Source organism: Neophocaena asiaeorientalis, unplaced genomic scaffold (genome assembly GCF_003031525.2).
Source record: "Neophocaena asiaeorientalis asiaeorientalis breed wild unplaced genomic scaffold, Neophocaena_asiaeorientalis_V1.1 scaffold263, whole genome shotgun sequence".
Classification (NCBI taxonomy): domain Eukaryota; kingdom Metazoa; phylum Chordata; class Mammalia; order Artiodactyla; family Phocoenidae; genus Neophocaena; species Neophocaena asiaeorientalis.
This window is the reverse complement of record NW_020175015.1, coordinates 30,217-48,988: the sequence shown is the minus strand read 5'-3', so window position 1 is coordinate 48,988 and position 18,772 is coordinate 30,217. Positions and strand designations below refer to the sequence as shown.

Genomic DNA, 18,772 nt, shown 5'->3' with positions numbered 1-18,772 from the left:
AGATATGTGTTAAATGTGTATGTGTGTGTGTGTGTGTGTGTGTGTGTGAGAGAGAGAGAGAGACAGAGAGACAGAGAGAGACAGAGAACTTTTTAAAGTATTTTAAGAATATTGTATACCAAGCAGTTACTTTTTCCTTACCCCTGGGGCAAGCTTAAAACTTTTTATTGTATTACCCTCAGTTCTGGGTACCTGAATGATTATTTGTCACTTGGTAGGCAGTAGCAGAAATCTAGATGTTGAGTTAAAAATCTGTGACTTCTTAAAAGATACATACTTATGTTTGACTGTAGGAGACATGTATTTTTTCCAACAGTTGCTTCCACACAAAAATTGCATAAATAGAATATATATGAACAATGTGGTTTTTGACCTTTTACTATTTAAAACATTTTTTTCTCCTTATCCTATCTCAAACTTCACAGACTTAAACAATGCTCTCTTTATGAATATTGAGACCATACCCCATAAGGATGCACTGTGCTGTTTCACTTCACCTTGGAATTAATAACGTTGTACAATAGTACAACAGTACAACTGTTTTGCTTATAAAGTTGTTAACGAGTAAAATGTATAATGTTAATATAGATGTAATGTTTATACCTCTGAAACTAATTTTTGCATTGTATAATAGACTCAGGTATTATTTTTGCCCTTAAAAATGCTGGGAAAGAGAGTAATGGAGATTTGAATGCAGTAAGAACTCTTAAGATTATATATCAAATTTTAATCTCATCACATTAATTATTGGGAAATAGTTTTAAATGTAGTAGATGAAATTTCAAATCTTATTAATGTGTTTAGATTTCTATAAAATTCATATAATTTAGATAGGTGAATAATATTTTATCAATTATTTCTTATAAAATCTCTCTTGAAATTGATTTATTATGATCTCATAGGTACATTTATAAGGTAGATAGTTATTTTCTATTTCTCTGTTTTTGAATTTACAGCAAAAGATGATGGAAGCATTGCCGTTGCCCTTGGTTACACTGCACATTTAGTATCAATGATTTCCTTTTTCCTACAAGTGCCCCTCAGATATCCTATAATTCATAAGGGATCAAGATCAACAATCAAAGATAATATTAATGACAAGTTGACTGAAAAGGAGAGAGAGTAAGTATCCTTTTAAAATATTCTTTTAACATTAAGGCAGTATGAAGCATCGACTGTATTAAAAATATAAAATGTGACCTAGATTGTGGTGATTTTTGTATATCCTTTGTAAAGTGCTCCATTTCTTTAAAATAGAGTGTAGTCAAAATTGCTGTTGATAGCAAAATTGACTCATTCAAATTTAACTTGCTTTTGTGAGGTAAGTATAATATACTCTGCACATATTCATGTAATATCTGTTGCCGCTAGTCACCAAATGAAATGCGTAAAGATTTGTCAGAGAGACAACCAGGAAAAAGATAAAAGACTTAACAGCAGATTGTACATACCTAAAAAATGGGTTTGTGAACTGGAAGATAGCCCAGGAGAAAATACCTGACCAGGCACAAGTACAAAAGAGATGGATTTATCGAAAAGTGCTAGACATATGTAGGACACAATAAAAAGTCTAATATACATATAATTGGAGTCACAGAGAGGGAGAAGAGAGCACACAGGGTAATTGTAACATTTTAAGAGATAATGACAGAGTTCAAATTTGACAAAAGACATCAAGCTATAAGTTCAAGAAGCATTAAATACAACACAAAATAAGTTGCAAACATACTTAGGGGAATTATAGTAAAACAGCTGAAAACCAAAGAGATAAAGTGAAAATATTAAAAGTACCTAGAGAGAAAAGAGATTTACCTCAAAAGAGCAATAATAAGGCTGAAAGCTAATTTCTTAAGAGAAAGATTGGGAACCGGAGGTGATGCAGTGACATTTTTTTTTTTTTGCAGTACGCTGGCCTCTCACTGTTGTGGCCTCTTCCGTTGTGGAGTGCAGGCTCAGCGGCCATGGCTCACGGGCCCAGCCGCTCCGTGGCATGTGGGGTCTTCCCAGACAGGGGCATGAACCCGTGTCCCCTGCATCGGCAGGTGGACTCTCAACCACTGCACCACCAGGGAAGCCCTGCAGTGACATTTTTAAAGCATGTAAAATGATACTGCCAACTTAGAATTCTGTATTCAGTGAATTATCCTTCAAAAGTAAAGGCAGGGGACTTCCCCGGTGGCACAGTGGTTAAGAATCTGCCGCCAGTGCAGGGGATATGGGTTTGATCCCTGGTCCGGGAAGATCCCACATGCCATGGAGCAACTAAGTCCGTTCACCACAACTACTGAACCCCATGTGCCTATGGCCCATGCTCCACAACAAGAGAAGCCACCACAATGAGAAGCCCGCGTACCACAATGAAGAGTAGCCCCCACTCGCCGCAACTAGAGAAACCCCACGCAGAGCGACAAAGACCCAATGCAGCCAAAAATAAATTAATTTTAAAAAAAAAAGTAAAGGCAAAATAAAGACGTTTCAGACTGTCAGAACTGAGAAAACGCATCTGAGCAGACCTATACCAAGGGAAATACTAAAGGCAGAATAAAAATAATCTAGCATAGAAACATGGAAATGCCTCTCCTCCAGAAATTCTGATTCAGTTGATAAGCTCAGACATGAGATATATTTTTCTAAAGCCCCTTAAGTGACTGCAATGTGCAGTCAGTTTTGAGAACCACTGTTCTACTGATGGATTGCGAATGTTGTGTCCGTGGGCGTGAAGGAATGAAATATCCTCCACTCTATTTAGGAAACTGCAAGAGAAAAGGCAGGAAAGGTGGGCATCAGTGGAAGAATTTAGTACTGTATCTGGTAGGGCTTGTAAGTGGAGGGCAGGGAGCACGTGTATAGTTTTATTCAGTTCCTTTTCAAAGGCATTGATTAATTTATAGCCCAAGTATTGTTTTCAATTTCAAAACCTTTTATTTAAAGAGAGCCTGAAATATATATGTTTGACAGAAGGGGACATGAGTATGGTTTCTTTCCTCTTTTTAAAAAATTGAGGTGAAATTCACATAACATAACTTTTTTAAAGTGTACAATTCAGTGGCATTTAGTATCTTCATGGTATTATGTAATCACCACTTCTATCTAGTTCCAAAACATTTTCATCACCCTGAAAGAAAACCCTGTATCTAGTAAGTAGTCACTCCCTGTCCTCCTACCCAGTAACCCCTTTCTTCAGTCCCTGGCAACCACCCCATTTGCTTTCTGTCTCTATGGATACCTCTTCTGGATATTTCGTATAACTGGAATCATTTACGACATGTAACCTGTTGTTTAGGGTTTCTTTCACTTAGCCTAATATTTTCAGTGTATCCACATTGAGCACAATCAGTGCTTCATGTACTTTTATGGCTGAATAATATTCCATTGAATGTATATACCACATTTTGTTTATGCATTCATCTATTGATGGGCATTTGGGTTATTTCCACTTTTTGGCTGTGATCATTCATGTACAAGTATTTGCTTGAGTATCCATTTTCAGTTCTTTTGAGCATATAACTTAAAGTGGAATTGCTGGGTCATATGGTAATTCTATGTTTAACTTTTGGAGGCACCACCAAACTGTTTTCCACAACAGCTACACCAGCTTACATTCCCTGGTATAAAGTGGTATACATATCATTGTGCTTTTGATTTGTATTTCCTTAATGACTGATGTTGAGCATTTCTTCATGTTCTTGCTGGCCATTTGTATATCTTGTTTGGAGAAATACCTACTCAGATTTTCAGCCTGTTATTTTTCCTTTCAGTTTTATTGAGATATAATTGATACACAGCACCGTAAAAGTTCAAGGTGTACAGCATAATGACTGACCTATATACATCATGAAATGCTTACCACAGTCATAAAAGTTTCGGATTTTGATTAGGTCTAATTTATCTATCTTTTTTGTGTGTGTTTGTTTCTAGAGCTTTTGGTTTCATATCTAAAATCCATTGCTAAATCCAAGCTCATGAAGATTTACCCCTTTGTTTTCTTGAAATAGTCATAGCATTTTGTCTCTCATATGTAGGTCTTTGACCCACTTTGGGTTAATTCTTGTATATGTTATGGCTTAGGGGTCCAACTCCATTCTTTTACATTAGGATATCCAGCTGTATCTGCATCATTTGTTAAAGAGACTGTTCTTTCCTCATTGAATGGCTTTGGCACACTTGTTGAAAATTAATTAGCCGTAGAGTATTTCTGAACTCTCAGTTCTAGTCCACAGGTTCATATGTCTGTTGTTATATCAATTCCACAATAAATTTTGAAATTGTGAATCCTCCAACTTTGTTCTTTTTCAGTACTCTTCTGGCTATTCAGAGCCCTTTGCAATTCCATATGAATTTGAAGATCATCTTTTCTATTTCTGCAAAGAGGGCCTTTTAATAAGCTGTTGGCTTCAGTTTGCTAGCAATTCATTGAGGATTTTTGCATGTATATTTATAAGGAATATATAGAAGACTATAGTCTTCTTGCATGGCTTTTCTGTCAGGGTAATAGTGGCCTCATAGAAAGCATTATGAAGTAAGTGTTCCCTTCTCTTCTACTTTATTGGAAGAGTTTGAGGATTGCTGTTAATTCTTCTTTTAAATGTTTGTTAGAATTTACCAGTGGAGCCAAGTGGTTCTGTTCTTTTCTTTGTTGGGAGGTTTTTGATTAGTGATTCAATTTCTTATTATAGGTCTGTTCATATTTTTTATATATTCCTGACTCAGTTTATATCATTTGTGTGTTTCTAAGAACAAGACCATTTCATCTAGGTTATCTAATTTGTTGGTGACAGTTGTTCATAGTATTTTTTATAATCCCTTTCATTTCTGTAAGGTCTTTAATGATGTCTGTTTTCATTTCTGATTTTAGTTGTGTCTTTTTTCTTTTCTTTTTTTTTTTTTTGGCGGTACGTGGGCCTCTCACTGTTGTGTCCTCTCCCGCTGTGGAGCACAGGCTCAGCGGCCATGGCTCACGGGCCCAGCCGCTCTGTGGCATGTGGGATCTTCCCGGACCGGGGCACAAACCCATGTCCCCTGCATCGGCAGGCAGACTCCCAACCACTGCGCCACCAGGGAAGCCCTTTTTTATTTTCTTATTGCAGCTAAAAACTTTTAGCTAGTATAAGAAGATGTGATGGATCTTTTCAAAGAATTGACTTTTTGGTTTTGTTGATTCTCTCTGTTGTTTTTGTCTCTTTTATCTCTACTCTAATCATTATTATTTCTTTCATTCTGCTAGTTTTGGGTTTTGTTTTCTATTCCTTTAGATGTAAAGTTAGGTTACTGATATGAGAGCTTTCTTTTTTTTTTTTTTTTTCGGGCCTCTCACTGTTGTGGCCTCTCCTGTTGCGGAGCGCAGGCTCAGCGGCCATGGCTCACGGGCCCAGCCGCTCCGTGGCATGTGGGATCTTCCTGGACTGGGGCACGAACCCATGTCCCCTGCATCGGCAGGTGGACTCTCAACCACTGCGCCACCAGGGAAGCTCTGGTTTGTCTTACTTCTTGAGCGGTGTCTTCTGCTTTTCCTCACTGAGTGAGTTCTGACTAGGCAGAACAAAGGCAAGTACCTTGCATTAGTCCTGCAGGTCGCCCCCAGACAAGTTAGAACAAACCAACCCAAATTTTTTCAGAATAAGATCTGCTCTGCTTCCTTAAGAACCAGGGGTCAGGGCCCCACAAGGGCAGCCTGCTGCCTTTAAGACCACTGCTGAGCTGGAGAGGGGGTTAAGGACAAGATAAGTAAAAATGCTGCAAAGCATTCCTTCTGATTTTGAGTTTCCTTTTTCTTGATTCATTGTTCAGCCAGTTGTTGTAAGCCTTTGACAGTTTTTGCTTGATTTTTTTTTTCAATGTTTCTGTAGAGGGACAAGTCCTTTGATCTACTTACTGTACCATTTTTGCTGACTCCATTCCATTTGTTTGTGTAATGATGAAAAACACTACCTGTAAGGGATGAAGGGACCCCTAGGTAATTTTAAGAGGAGAGAATACCATAACCAGATATGTCTTTCACGGAGATGACCTTGTAGTTTTGTGGAGAATGCCTCCCAACCTTCTGTAGGTTCCATATTAAGAAAATTAAGTATCTCTCCAGATTTTTATCAGATTTGTGCATGATGATCTGCCTTAAAATATTAGTTATGTAGGAAAGTCACTTTGGGAGCTTGAAGGAGGGGTGCTTCTCAAAATGATAAATACTCTGTCTCCAGATCAGCTGCGCACTTCAATTTGTGAAGGAGCAGCTTAACATGTGAGCACTCCAAGTAGTATGCGCCAGTGTGAGTAGTAGTGATGATTTGTTTATTGATTGATTTTCCGAAGCAATCTGGGAAGGCCAGCGAGATTTTGGTGATGACGTTACTCATTTTTTTCTTTGGCAGCCAGGAGAACCACAGGAATTGCTTTTTAGTGAATGAATTTTATATACCTCTATCTTCCCCTTTTCACTGAAACACAAATTGTATTTTATTGATTCTAATGTAAATACTTTTCGACATTTTAATATTGCTAAAAATGAGATACATCTTACAATTCATGGCATGATGGATAGCATTTATCTTTTCTTAGTGGTACATAAGCTAATGATGCAGTTCACAGTTGATGCTCTCTTAGATTTTATGAACTATCAAATATTTTCACTGGGCAGTAAAGCACTTCAGATCCGTTTTGGAACAACATAGATGTGTAAATAAATATCTAAATACAAATACATTTATTGATTATGCTTGTTGATTGAATCAGCCTCTCAGTTATTAGCCTGGATGACTGAAGGAGCAGATTAGACATGGTTTTCTTTTCTCCTGAGCGTGTCGATTTTCATGTGAACCTTTCCAGGGTATTAGGTGGAATCAGGTCTTCATGGGAAAATAGGAATTAAATGACTCATTGGATAAATTATGCTTATTGTAATAGGCCTAGGAATCCTCAGCCTCTGCCCTCTCTGATTACCTGTTTCATCTGTGGCTATTTGAATGTGATATATTAGGGTTCAAAGCTCTATTTAGCTAGTTTTGCTAGAAGGGGGAAAAAACACCAAAAACTAGTTTTCTCCTTTGTATGGTCTGTTTGAAGCCCAGGTCTGGACTGACGCCTTGCCTAAACCATTACTTGTGCACCTGCACACTGTAAAGGGAAACTCTGAAATCTTTGCTGCATTTCATTTGAGGCTCAGACCACAAAACACGAAGGAATGTAGCCAGAGTCCAGCTGCAATGTTCTTTTACCCCTTATTTCTTTTTTCACTGAGGGCTGAAAAGTAGGTTTTAAAGTGATTTTTGAAATGAAATGTGTTGGTCCTTGTTGTTGTGCTACTTAACCATCTGTTAGGTAATACATTCAGAATAGACTAGCTCAATAGATTGAGCTACGACATAGCTGGTCAGAGCATTTGGCTTTTCAAGCCCTCAAAAGATGTCTGAGATTTTTTGTTTTATTTTCAGAAGGAGAAATAGGGAGTGGTGTAAATTGGCAGGTACTTTTGAAACTTCCTGGCCTGTCCCTGACAAGGTTTTTACAGATCTCTAAAAGCTGGTCAGCTATTTTACTGTAGTGGAATTATTGGAACCAAGAGAAATGGTAGCGCTGCTTTTCCCATTTTGTGGATTTTTTTGTGCTTATGTTTATTCCTGTGGAAGATCTTGACTAAAACCCCAGGAATTGCTTTTTTAACCTGATTGATTTTGATTTCTTTTAGAAACAAATTCTAGAGTACAAAGAAATTGTGATATATCCAAAATCAGACAATAATGGGCCCAGATTATAGTCATTGCATGTGGATCTCATGCTCATGAGAGAAAAAATGGTCAGTTTTAATGATCTGCTACCTTTTTGTGACTGGGATGCATATGGCCATCATGCATACTTATACATAAAGGAGCTGGGGAGACAGATCCCCAAGCCTGTGACTTGAGCCACCTTGCAGCCACCTTGGCATGTCTGGATGTTTATGGAGCTTCCCCTTCAGCATAACCAGGTTGCATTTTGCCAGGAGGGAAGGGACAAAGGAATTTGCTGAGTGGCAGTGATCAGACTGATGCCCTATCTCTGTATTCCTTCAGCCTACCTCTTGGCCTGGCCACATTGACCTGTTAATAAATGAATGAGATTTTTTTCTAATGGTGTCTCCTTGAATCAGTGAGAATACTTTGAACTTTATTTGCATAAGTAGCAGATTCTCTATAGAAATAGTGACTGACCCTTGGGATTCATTAGCATATATTGAAAACCTAAATTTTGTCAGACTATAATTCTGACTCCTCATTGCTATTCTTCTCTGCTTTAGGCATACTTAAACACCTGTTGACACATCTTATATTAAAAATTCTAGATTCTTTCGTATAAACATTCTCAACTTCTGTTTGTAATCAAGCTGTTTTAATGTGGAGAGTTCAGAAGTAGTCGCTGTTTTCACTAAATTAGCACGTTTACTTTCGTGGCGTCCAGTTAAATCTGATGGCCTCCTTCCAGAAGTGGGAGATTTTCACATGATGCTTAGGCTTAAGTGATGTGGCCTTAATTTTCAACTCTTCTACTGTTTATCCTATGAATTAGAACATTTTTTGTAACCTTTCATCTTCATTTTATTATAGGTTGTTGCTCAGATGCTGGCATTTAAAGTAGTCAGGAACTCAGACCTCAGACCTTTATATTAAACAATGATTGTGATGACTTGAGGCAGAGGGTGAACCAAATGCTTTGGTTCTTTTTTTTCTTGCTGTGCACCTTAAAAGTATAATCAAACGAATATTTTTCAGTGTGACTAATATAGCTGAAATGAATAAAATTATTAGTTCTTTCAGGTTTTCTACTTGATTACAGGAGTGTGACCTAAGTTGAAAAATCTCTGTTCACGTGAAAACTTTCCCAAATGTCTATAGTCCAGCTCCATTATAACTACCTAAGAGTACACAGTGGAACAAAAATAAAGATGGAAAAAAATGTTTCTGTACATGCAGCATTGTAGACGTGTTTTAAAACCAGTCAGAATATTCTTAGGTTGTATGAGTCAACCCTTCATTTCACAAATGGAGAAAGAGGTTGAAAGATGAAGTAAGGTCAAATAAGAAGTTAACTAAGCCTTCACGTTGATCTGGCCGCCTGAGGGAATCAAGCCCAGAAGATGGTCCAATTGTTAAGCGTAGTACTTTTAAGCAAGCATTTAGGAGATGGAAGAAGTATATTTATCAAAAAGGGGCTATAGGGCTTCCCTGGTGGCGCAGTGGTTGAGAGTCCGCCTGCCGATGCAGGGAACACGGGTTCGTGCCCCTGTCCGGGAAGATCCCACATGCCACAGAGCGGCTAGGCCCGTGAGCCATGGCCGCTGAGCCTGTGCGTCTGGAGCCTGTGCTCCGCAACGGGAGAGGTCACAACAGTGAGAGGCCCGCGTATCGCAAAAAAAAACAAAAAAGGTGGGGGGGCTGTATATGAGACTGAAATACCCCTTTCCTGGTTTAGGGGAAGCTCACTGGTAAAAAATGCCATGATGTGAATTCCTATATATTAAGCGGAGTCACCGTGTTCTTATTGAAAATGTTAATTATTTAAATCTCATTTATCAGTTGGTTCACTTAACATTTGTTTTTCCTCTAAAAGGTACAATGCAAAATGCCTCTCTTTTCTTCTCTCTTTCCTCAATTTATTTAAACTAAGCAGAGTTTGTTTTTGGTTTTTTATCACTTAAGTCTTTGTAGTTATGTTGGGACTTCACCTGTAATCACTGAGCAACTGGGGAAAGGTTGTCCTCTCTGAGTCTTGGTTCACCTGGTATAATATCTATGCCACTAGATTATCATGAGGTTTAAATGAAGCACAGTGCTTGGCACACAGAAGATGCTCAATAAAATTTTGCACCTACTATTATGTATACATTGAGCTTTGCAACAGTAATTCCAGTCAGCCATGTAAATTTTTTTTTCTAATTCTAAGTGCTAAAAGGAAAGGTGGGCCTAAGAAAAGGTTAAGGAAAATTAAAAATGCAACCCAGTAGAATAGTACTAGATTTCTTTTTGTAGTAATGCCACAAGGTACATCGTCTTTCAGTCATTGATGTAAATGGAAAGGACTAATGAAGTTTCCCAGAGCACAGGGTAAAAAAAACTGTTGCAGGGGCTTCCCTGGTGGCGCAGTGGTTGAGAGTGCGCCTGCCGATGCAGGGGACACAGGTTCGTGCCCCAGTCCAGGAGAATCCCACATGCTGCAGAGCGTCTGGGCCTGTGAGCCATGGCCGTTGAGCCTGCGCGTTTGGAGCCTGTGCTCCGTAACGGGAGAGGCCACAACAGTGAGAGACCCGCTTACCACACACACACACAAAAAAAAACAAAAACTGTTGCAGGTCTGAAGGCTTGTTTCTTACTTCAACTACTCAGGGAGTTTACTGCCTAATATCTGCTAATGAGTCAAGTAAGTGTCTGTGTTTTAGAACCTATCAGTTCAGCGAATGCTGAAACGCTTATTCTTAAAAGGAATGTAGAGCAGGTTCAAATAGTTAAACAGTTCCCAGCCTGGCCCGCTACTTACTTTTTTAGTCTTATCCCAGTGCCCTCTCAGTTCATAACCTAATTGTGGTTGTACATAAAGCTCTTCCGTTATCTAAAACTTTCCTCGTAAAGTCTTTCTTAATTCCCCATAGTTTGATGGACTGTCGTAGCCTTTTGTAATCCTATGAACAATTCTTTCTATATAGTATCTCAGAAATGAGTTATGTTTATATATGTTCTCATTTCATTTTAACAGCAACCCAGTGATACAAGTGATGTATTAGAGTTGTCTTTTTCTTGTCTGAAATATTTTCAGTGTAGAAACTGCATCTTACTTGGCATGAAACTTACTCCATTGTCTTAAGGAGAGCCTTGTATTGTGTAAACACTCAATAAATATTTTTTGAATTGAATTAGGAGAGCAAAAGGGATGTTCAGTTTCTGCAAATGCTATTAAGTAATCCGACACTCCATGCTCTAGCCCATAGTTTTAACTCTAGATGCTCTGGCCAGGACAATCCTTGTTTCATACACTCCCTTAGGACCATGGGAAGCTATTAACTTCAGTGCCTGTTGTAATCCCAGGCACAGGCAGCCGTGCTAATTGGGCTGTGTTCAGGAGTGAGAGCAAAGAGTGTGTTTTAAAATGAGGAATCCCCATGGAAATTTTAGGCAGCAGAAATCAACAAAATAAAAATGCAGAAGGTAGTTGCTCGGTGAAACAGGAAATGAACACCTTACGGAGATTAGGCAGTCCACTGAGAGAGGGGAAATGTGGAAAACGAGTCAAAAGTAATTGTGGAGCCATTTCATCTCTGACATTTGGGAGCATATTGTTGTGTGTGTTGTTTTTAATGAAGTGTGTTTTACAGTGCTGATGTTACTATCTGGATGAGGAAGTCTTCTCTAGTATTATTGTCATCTCAGCCTTCTGCAACCAACTAAATTAAAATACAGTAATATAATGGGACAGTGGAATAAAAAAGAAAACCAGATGACTCTGACCTGTGACCCTAACTTGAACTTACTGCTTTTCTGGTTTGCAGTGTGCTCAAATCAGTGTAATGCTTTTGAGGGACCGGGGAAAGTAGAGGAATAATATATTTAGTTAATAGTGGGCTATGTCATGGGTTAAAGATTGTTACATTATTAGAATATGTGAAATCAGTGTTTCTCAACAGGAGGTCCCCAGAGCATCAATGAGTTCTCCAGGTAGCATGGACTGGCCTTCTGCAGTCTGTTATTAATGTGTATCATATGACGGCATAGATGCTTTGGATTCTGATATGAATTAATCATTTACTCTAATAAATAAGACTTAATTTTATTGATGTTACATTGAAAGTAGTATCTTTCTTTCCTTTAATTCTTATGTTAGATCTTTTGGTAGGCAAATAGTGAGGGATATGAGGATAATTATATCAAGCCAGAGAGTTTGGAGTAAGTGATTTGTGGAATCTTTCGGTTTTCTGAAGAAATAAATGGGTGGAAAGGTAAGAAAATTATTTTTAGGTAGATGTGAACTTATTGTAACTTCCCAAAGCATCTTATTATAATAGTTCTTTAGACAGTTTTCTAGGAATTTTTTTTTGCGGTACGCGGGCCTCTCACTGTTGTGGCCTCTCCTGTTGCGGAGCGCAGGCTCAGCGGCCATGGCTCACGGGCCCAGCCGCTCCGTGGCATGTGGGATCTTCCTGGACTGGGGCACGAACCCATGTCCCCTGCATCGGCAGGTGGACTCTCAACCACTGCGCCACCAGGGAAGCTCTGGTTTGTCTTACTTCTTGAGCGGTGTCTTCTGCTTTTCCTCACTGAGTGAGTTCTGACTAGGCAGAACAAAGGCAAGTACCTTGCATTAGTCCTGCAGGTCGCCCCCAGACAAGTTAGAACAAACCAACCCAAATTTTTTCAGAATAAGATCTGCTCTGCTTCCTTAAGAACCAGGGGTCAGGGCCCCACAAGGGCAGCCTGCTGCCTTTAAGACCACTGCTGAGCTGGAGAGGGGGTTAAGGACAAGATAAGTAAAAATGCTGCAAAGCATTCCTTCTGATTTTGAGTTTCCTTTTTCTTGATTCATTGTTCAGCCAGTTGTTGTAAGCCTTTGACAGTTTTTGCTTGATTTTTTTTTTCAATGTTTCTGTAGAGGGACAAGTCCTTTGATCTACTTACTGTACCATTTTTGCTGACTCCATTCCATTTGTTTGTGTAATGATGAAAAACACTACCTGTAAGGGATGAAGGGACCCCTAGGTAATTTTAAGAGGAGAGAATACCATAACCAGATATGTCTTTCACGGAGATGACCTTGTAGTTTTGTGGAGAATGCCTCCCAACCTTCTGTAGGTTCCATATTAAGAAAATTAAGTATCTCTCCAGATTTTTATCAGATTTGTGCATGATGATCTGCCTTAAAATATTAGTTATGTAGGAAAGTCACTTTGGGAGCTTGAAGGAGGGGTGCTTCTCAAAATGATAAATACTCTGTCTCCAGATCAGCTGCGCACTTCAATTTGTGAAGGAGCAGCTTAACATGTGAGCACTCCAAGTAGTATGCGCCAGTGTGAGTAGTAGTGATGATTTGTTTATTGATTGATTTTCCGAAGCAATCTGGGAAGGCCAGCGAGATTTTGGTGATGACGTTACTCATTTTTTTCTTTGGCAGCCAGGAGAACCACAGGAATTGCTTTTTAGTGAATGAATTTTATATACCTCTATCTTCCCCTTTTCACTGAAACACAAATTGTATTTTATTGATTCTAATGTAAATACTTTTCGACATTTTAATATTGCTAAAAATGAGATACATCTTACAATTCATGGCATGATGGATAGCATTTATCTTTTCTTAGTGGTACATAAGCTAATGATGCAGTTCACAGTTGATGCTCTCTTAGATTTTATGAACTATCAAATATTTTCACTGGGCAGTAAAGCACTTCAGATCCGTTTTGGAACAACATAGATGTGTAAATAAATATCTAAATACAAATACATTTATTGATTATGCTTGTTGATTGAATCAGCCTCTCAGTTATTAGCCTGGATGACTGAAGGAGCAGATTAGACATGGTTTTCTTTTCTCCTGAGCGTGTCGATTTTCATGTGAACCTTTCCAGGGTATTAGGTGGAATCAGGTCTTCATGGGAAAATAGGAATTAAATGACTCATTGGATAAATTATGCTTATTGTAATAGGCCTAGGAATCCTCAGCCTCTGCCCTCTCTGATTACCTGTTTCATCTGTGGCTATTTGAATGTGATATATTAGGGTTCAAAGCTCTATTTAGCTAGTTTTGCTAGAAGGGGGAAAAAACACCAAAAACTAGTTTTCTCCTTTGTATGGTCTGTTTGAAGCCCAGGTCTGGACTGACGCCTTGCCTAAACCATTACTTGTGCACCTGCACACTGTAAAGGGAAACTCTGAAATCTTTGCTGCATTTCATTTGAGGCTCAGACCACAAAACACGAAGGAATGTAGCCAGAGTCCAGCTGCAATGTTCTTTTACCCCTTATTTCTTTTTTCACTGAGGGCTGAAAAGTAGGTTTTAAAGTGATTTTTGAAATGAAATGTGTTGGTCCTTGTTGTTGTGCTACTTAACCATCTGTTAGGTAATACATTCAGAATAGACTAGCTCAATAGATTGAGCTACGACATAGCTGGTCAGAGCATTTGGCTTTTCAAGCCCTCAAAAGATGTCTGAGATTTTTTGTTTTATTTTCAGAAGGAGAAATAGGGAGTGGTGTAAATTGGCAGGTACTTTTGAAACTTCCTGGCCTGTCCCTGACAAGGTTTTTACAGATCTCTAAAAGCTGGTCAGCTATTTTACTGTAGTGGAATTATTGGAACCAAGAGAAATGGTAGCGCTGCTTTTCCCATTTTGTGGATTTTTTTGTGCTTATGTTTATTCCTGTGGAAGATCTTGACTAAAACCCCAGGAATTGCTTTTTTAACCTGATTGATTTTGATTTCTTTTAGAAACAAATTCTAGAGTACAAAGAAATTGTGATATATCCAAAATCAGACAATAATGGGCCCAGATTATAGTCATTGCATGTGGATCTCATGCTCATGAGAGAAAAAATGGTCAGTTTTAATGATCTGCTACCTTTTTGTGACTGGGATGCATATGGCCATCATGCATACTTATACATAAAGGAGCTGGGGAGACAGATCCCCAAGCCTGTGACTTGAGCCACCTTGCAGCCACCTTGGCATGTCTGGATGTTTATGGAGCTTCCCCTTCAGCATAACCAGGTTGCATTTTGCCAGGAGGGAAGGGACAAAGGAATTTGCTGAGTGGCAGTGATCAGACTGATGCCCTATCTCTGTATTCCTTCAGCCTACCTCTTGGCCTGGCCACATTGACCTGTTAATAAATGAATGAGATTTTTTTCTAATGGTGTCTCCTTGAATCAGTGAGAATACTTTGAACTTTATTTGCATAAGTAGCAGATTCTCTATAGAAATAGTGACTGACCCTTGGGATTCATTAGCATATATTGAAAACCTAAATTTTGTCAGACTATAATTCTGACTCCTCATTGCTATTCTTCTCTGCTTTAGGCATACTTAAACACCTGTTGACACATCTTATATTAAAAATTCTAGATTCTTTCGTATAAACATTCTCAACTTCTGTTTGTAATCAAGCTGTTTTAATGTGGAGAGTTCAGAAGTAGTCGCTGTTTTCACTAAATTAGCACGTTTACTTTCGTGGCGTCCAGTTAAATCTGATGGCCTCCTTCCAGAAGTGGGAGATTTTCACATGATGCTTAGGCTTAAGTGATGTGGCCTTAATTTTCAACTCTTCTACTGTTTATCCTATGAATTAGAACATTTTTTGTAACCTTTCATCTTCATTTTATTATAGGTTGTTGCTCAGATGCTGGCATTTAAAGTAGTCAGGAACTCAGACCTCAGACCTTTATATTAAACAATGATTGTGATGACTTGAGGCAGAGGGTGAACCAAATGCTTTGGTTCTTTTTTTTCTTGCTGTGCACCTTAAAAGTATAATCAAACGAATATTTTTCAGTGTGACTAATATAGCTGAAATGAATAAAATTATTAGTTCTTTCAGGTTTTCTACTTGATTACAGGAGTGTGACCTAAGTTGAAAAATCTCTGTTCACGTGAAAACTTTCCCAAATGTCTATAGTCCAGCTCCATTATAACTACCTAAGAGTACACAGTGGAACAAAAATAAAGATGGAAAAAAATGTTTCTGTACATGCAGCATTGTAGACGTGTTTTAAAACCAGTCAGAATATTCTTAGGTTGTATGAGTCAACCCTTCATTTCACAAATGGAGAAAGAGGTTGAAAGATGAAGTAAGGTCAAATAAGAAGTTAACTAAGCCTTCACGTTGATCTGGCCGCCTGAGGGAATCAAGCCCAGAAGATGGTCCAATTGTTAAGCGTAGTACTTTTAAGCAAGCATTTAGGAGATGGAAGAAGTATATTTATCAAAAAGGGGCTATAGGGCTTCCCTGGTGGCGCAGTGGTTGAGAGTCCGCCTGCCGATGCAGGGAACACGGGTTCGTGCCCCTGTCCGGGAAGATCCCACATGCCACAGAGCGGCTAGGCCCGTGAGCCATGGCCGCTGAGCCTGTGCGTCTGGAGCCTGTGCTCCGCAACGGGAGAGGTCACAACAGTGAGAGGCCCGCGTATCGCAAAAAAAAACAAAAAAGGTGGGGGGGCTGTATATGAGACTGAAATACCCCTTTCCTGGTTTAGGGGAAGCTCACTGGTAAAAAATGCCATGATGTGAATTCCTATATATTAAGCGGAGTCACCGTGTTCTTATTGAAAATGTTAATTATTTAAATCTCATTTATCAGTTGGTTCACTTAACATTTGTTTTTCCTCTAAAAGGTACAATGCAAAATGCCTCTCTTTTCTTCTCTCTTTCCTCAATTTATTTAAACTAAGCAGAGTTTGTTTTTGGTTTTTTATCACTTAAGTCTTTGTAGTTATGTTGGGACTTCACCTGTAATCACTGAGCAACTGGGGAAAGGTTGTCCTCTCTGAGTCTTGGTTCACCTGGTATAATATCTATGCCACTAGATTATCATGAGGTTTAAATGAAGCACAGTGCTTGGCACACAGAAGATGCTCAATAAAATTTTGCACCTACTATTATGTATACATTGAGCTTTGCAACAGTAATTCCAGTCAGCCATGTAAATTTTTTTTTCTAATTCTAAGTGCTAAAAGGAAAGGTGGGCCTAAGAAAAGGTTAAGGAAAATTAAAAATGCAACCCAGTAGAATAGTACTAGATTTCTTTTTGTAGTAATGCCACAAGGTACATCGTCTTTCAGTCATTGATGTAAATGGAAAGGACTAATGAAGTTTCCCAGAGCACAGGGTAAAAAAAACTGTTGCAGGGGCTTCCCTGGTGGCGCAGTGGTTGAGAGTGCGCCTGCCGATGCAGGGGACACAGGTTCGTGCCCCAGTCCAGGAGAATCCCACATGCTGCAGAGCGTCTGGGCCTGTGAGCCATGGCCGTTGAGCCTGCGCGTTTGGAGCCTGTGCTCCGTAACGGGAGAGGCCACAACAGTGAGAGACCCGCTTACCACACACACACACAAAAAAAAACAAAAACTGTTGCAGGTCTGAAGGCTTGTTTCTTACTTCAACTACTCAGGGAGTTTACTGCCTAATATCTGCTAATGAGTCAAGTAAGTGTCTGTGTTTTAGAACCTATCAGTTCAGCGAATGCTGAAACGCTTATTCTTAAAAGGAATGTAGAGCAGGTTCAAATAGTTAAACAGTTCCCAGCCTGGCCCGCTACTTACTTTTTTAGTCTTATCCCAGTGCCCTCTCAGTTCATAACCTAATTGTGGTTGTACATAAAGCTCTTCCGTTATCTAAAACTTTCCTCGTAAAGTCTTTCTTAATTCCCCATAGTTTGATGGACTGTCGTAGCCTTTTGTAATCCTATGAACAATTCTTTCTATATAGTATCTCAGAAATGAGTTATGTTTATATATGTTCTCATTTCATTTTAACAGCAACCCAGTGATACAAGTGATGTATTAGAGTTGTCTTTTTCTTGTCTGAAATATTTTCAGTGTAGAAACTGCATCTTACTTGGCATGAAACTTACTCCATTGTCTTAAGGAGAGCCTTGTATTGTGTAAACACTCAATAAATATTTTTTGAATTGAATTAGGAGAGCAAAAGGGATGTTCAGTTTCTGCAAATGCTATTAAGTAATCCGACACTCCATGCTCTAGCCCATAGTTTTAACTCTAGATGCTCTGGCCAGGACAATCCTTGTTTCATACACTCCCTTAGGACCATGGGAAGCTATTAACTTCAGTGCCTGTTGTAATCCCAGGCACAGGCAGCCGTGCTAATTGGGCTGTGTTCAGGAGTGAGAGCAAAGAGTGTGTTTTAAAATGAGGAATCCCCATGGAAATTTTAGGCAGCAGAAATCAACAAAATAAAAATGCAGAAGGTAGTTGCTCGGTGAAACAGGAAATGAACACCTTACGGAGATTAGGCAGTCCACTGAGAGAGGGGAAATGTGGAAAACGAGTCAAAAGTAATTGTGGAGCCATTTCATCTCTGACATTTGGGAGCATATTGTTGTGTGTGTTGTTTTTAATGAAGTGTGTTTTACAGTGCTGATGTTACTATCTGGATGAGGAAGTCTTCTCTAGTATTATTGTCATCTCAGCCTTCTGCAACCAACTAAATTAAAATACAGTAATATAATGGGACAGTGGAATAAAAAAGAAAACCAGATGACTCTGACCTGTGACCCTAACTTGAACTTACTGCTTTTCTGGTTTGCAGTGTGCTCAAATCAGTGTAATGCTTTTGAGGGACCGGGGAAAGTAGAGGAATAATATATTTAGTTAATAGTGGGCTATGTCATGGGTTAAAGATTGTTACATTATTAGAATATGTGAAATCAGTGTTTCTCAACAGGAGGTCCCCAGAGCATCAATGAGTTCTCCAGGTAGCATGGACTGGCCTTCTGCAGTCTGTTATTAATGTGTATCATATGACGGCATAGATGCTTTGGATTCTGATATGAATTAATCATTTACTCTAATAAATAAGACTTAATTTTATTGATGTTACATTGAAAGTAGTATCTTTCTTTCCTTTAATTCTTATGTTAGATCTTTTGGTAGGCAAATAGTGAGGGATATGAGGATAATTATATCAAGCCAGAGAGTTTGGAGTAAGTGATTTGTGGAATCTTTCGGTTTTCTGAAGAAATAAATGGGTGGAAAGGTAAGAAAATTATTTTTAGGTAGATGTGAACTTATTGTAACTTCCCAAAGCATCTTATTATA

At 38.8% G+C, this 18,772-nt stretch overlaps 1 protein-coding gene across 1 annotated transcript in view; it reads left to right on the top strand.

Moving 5' to 3' along the window:
• Nucleotides 1-18,772, top strand: part of UVRAG (UV radiation resistance associated) — a 223,462-nt gene that overhangs the window by 179,620 nt on the left and 25,070 nt on the right. Inside the window, exon 12 of the mRNA XM_024761969.1 lies at nucleotides 957-1,122. Within this exon, the coding sequence (XP_024617737.1) occupies nucleotides 957-1,122 (166 nt within the window). The remainder of the gene's footprint in view (nucleotides 1-956; nucleotides 1,123-18,772) is intronic.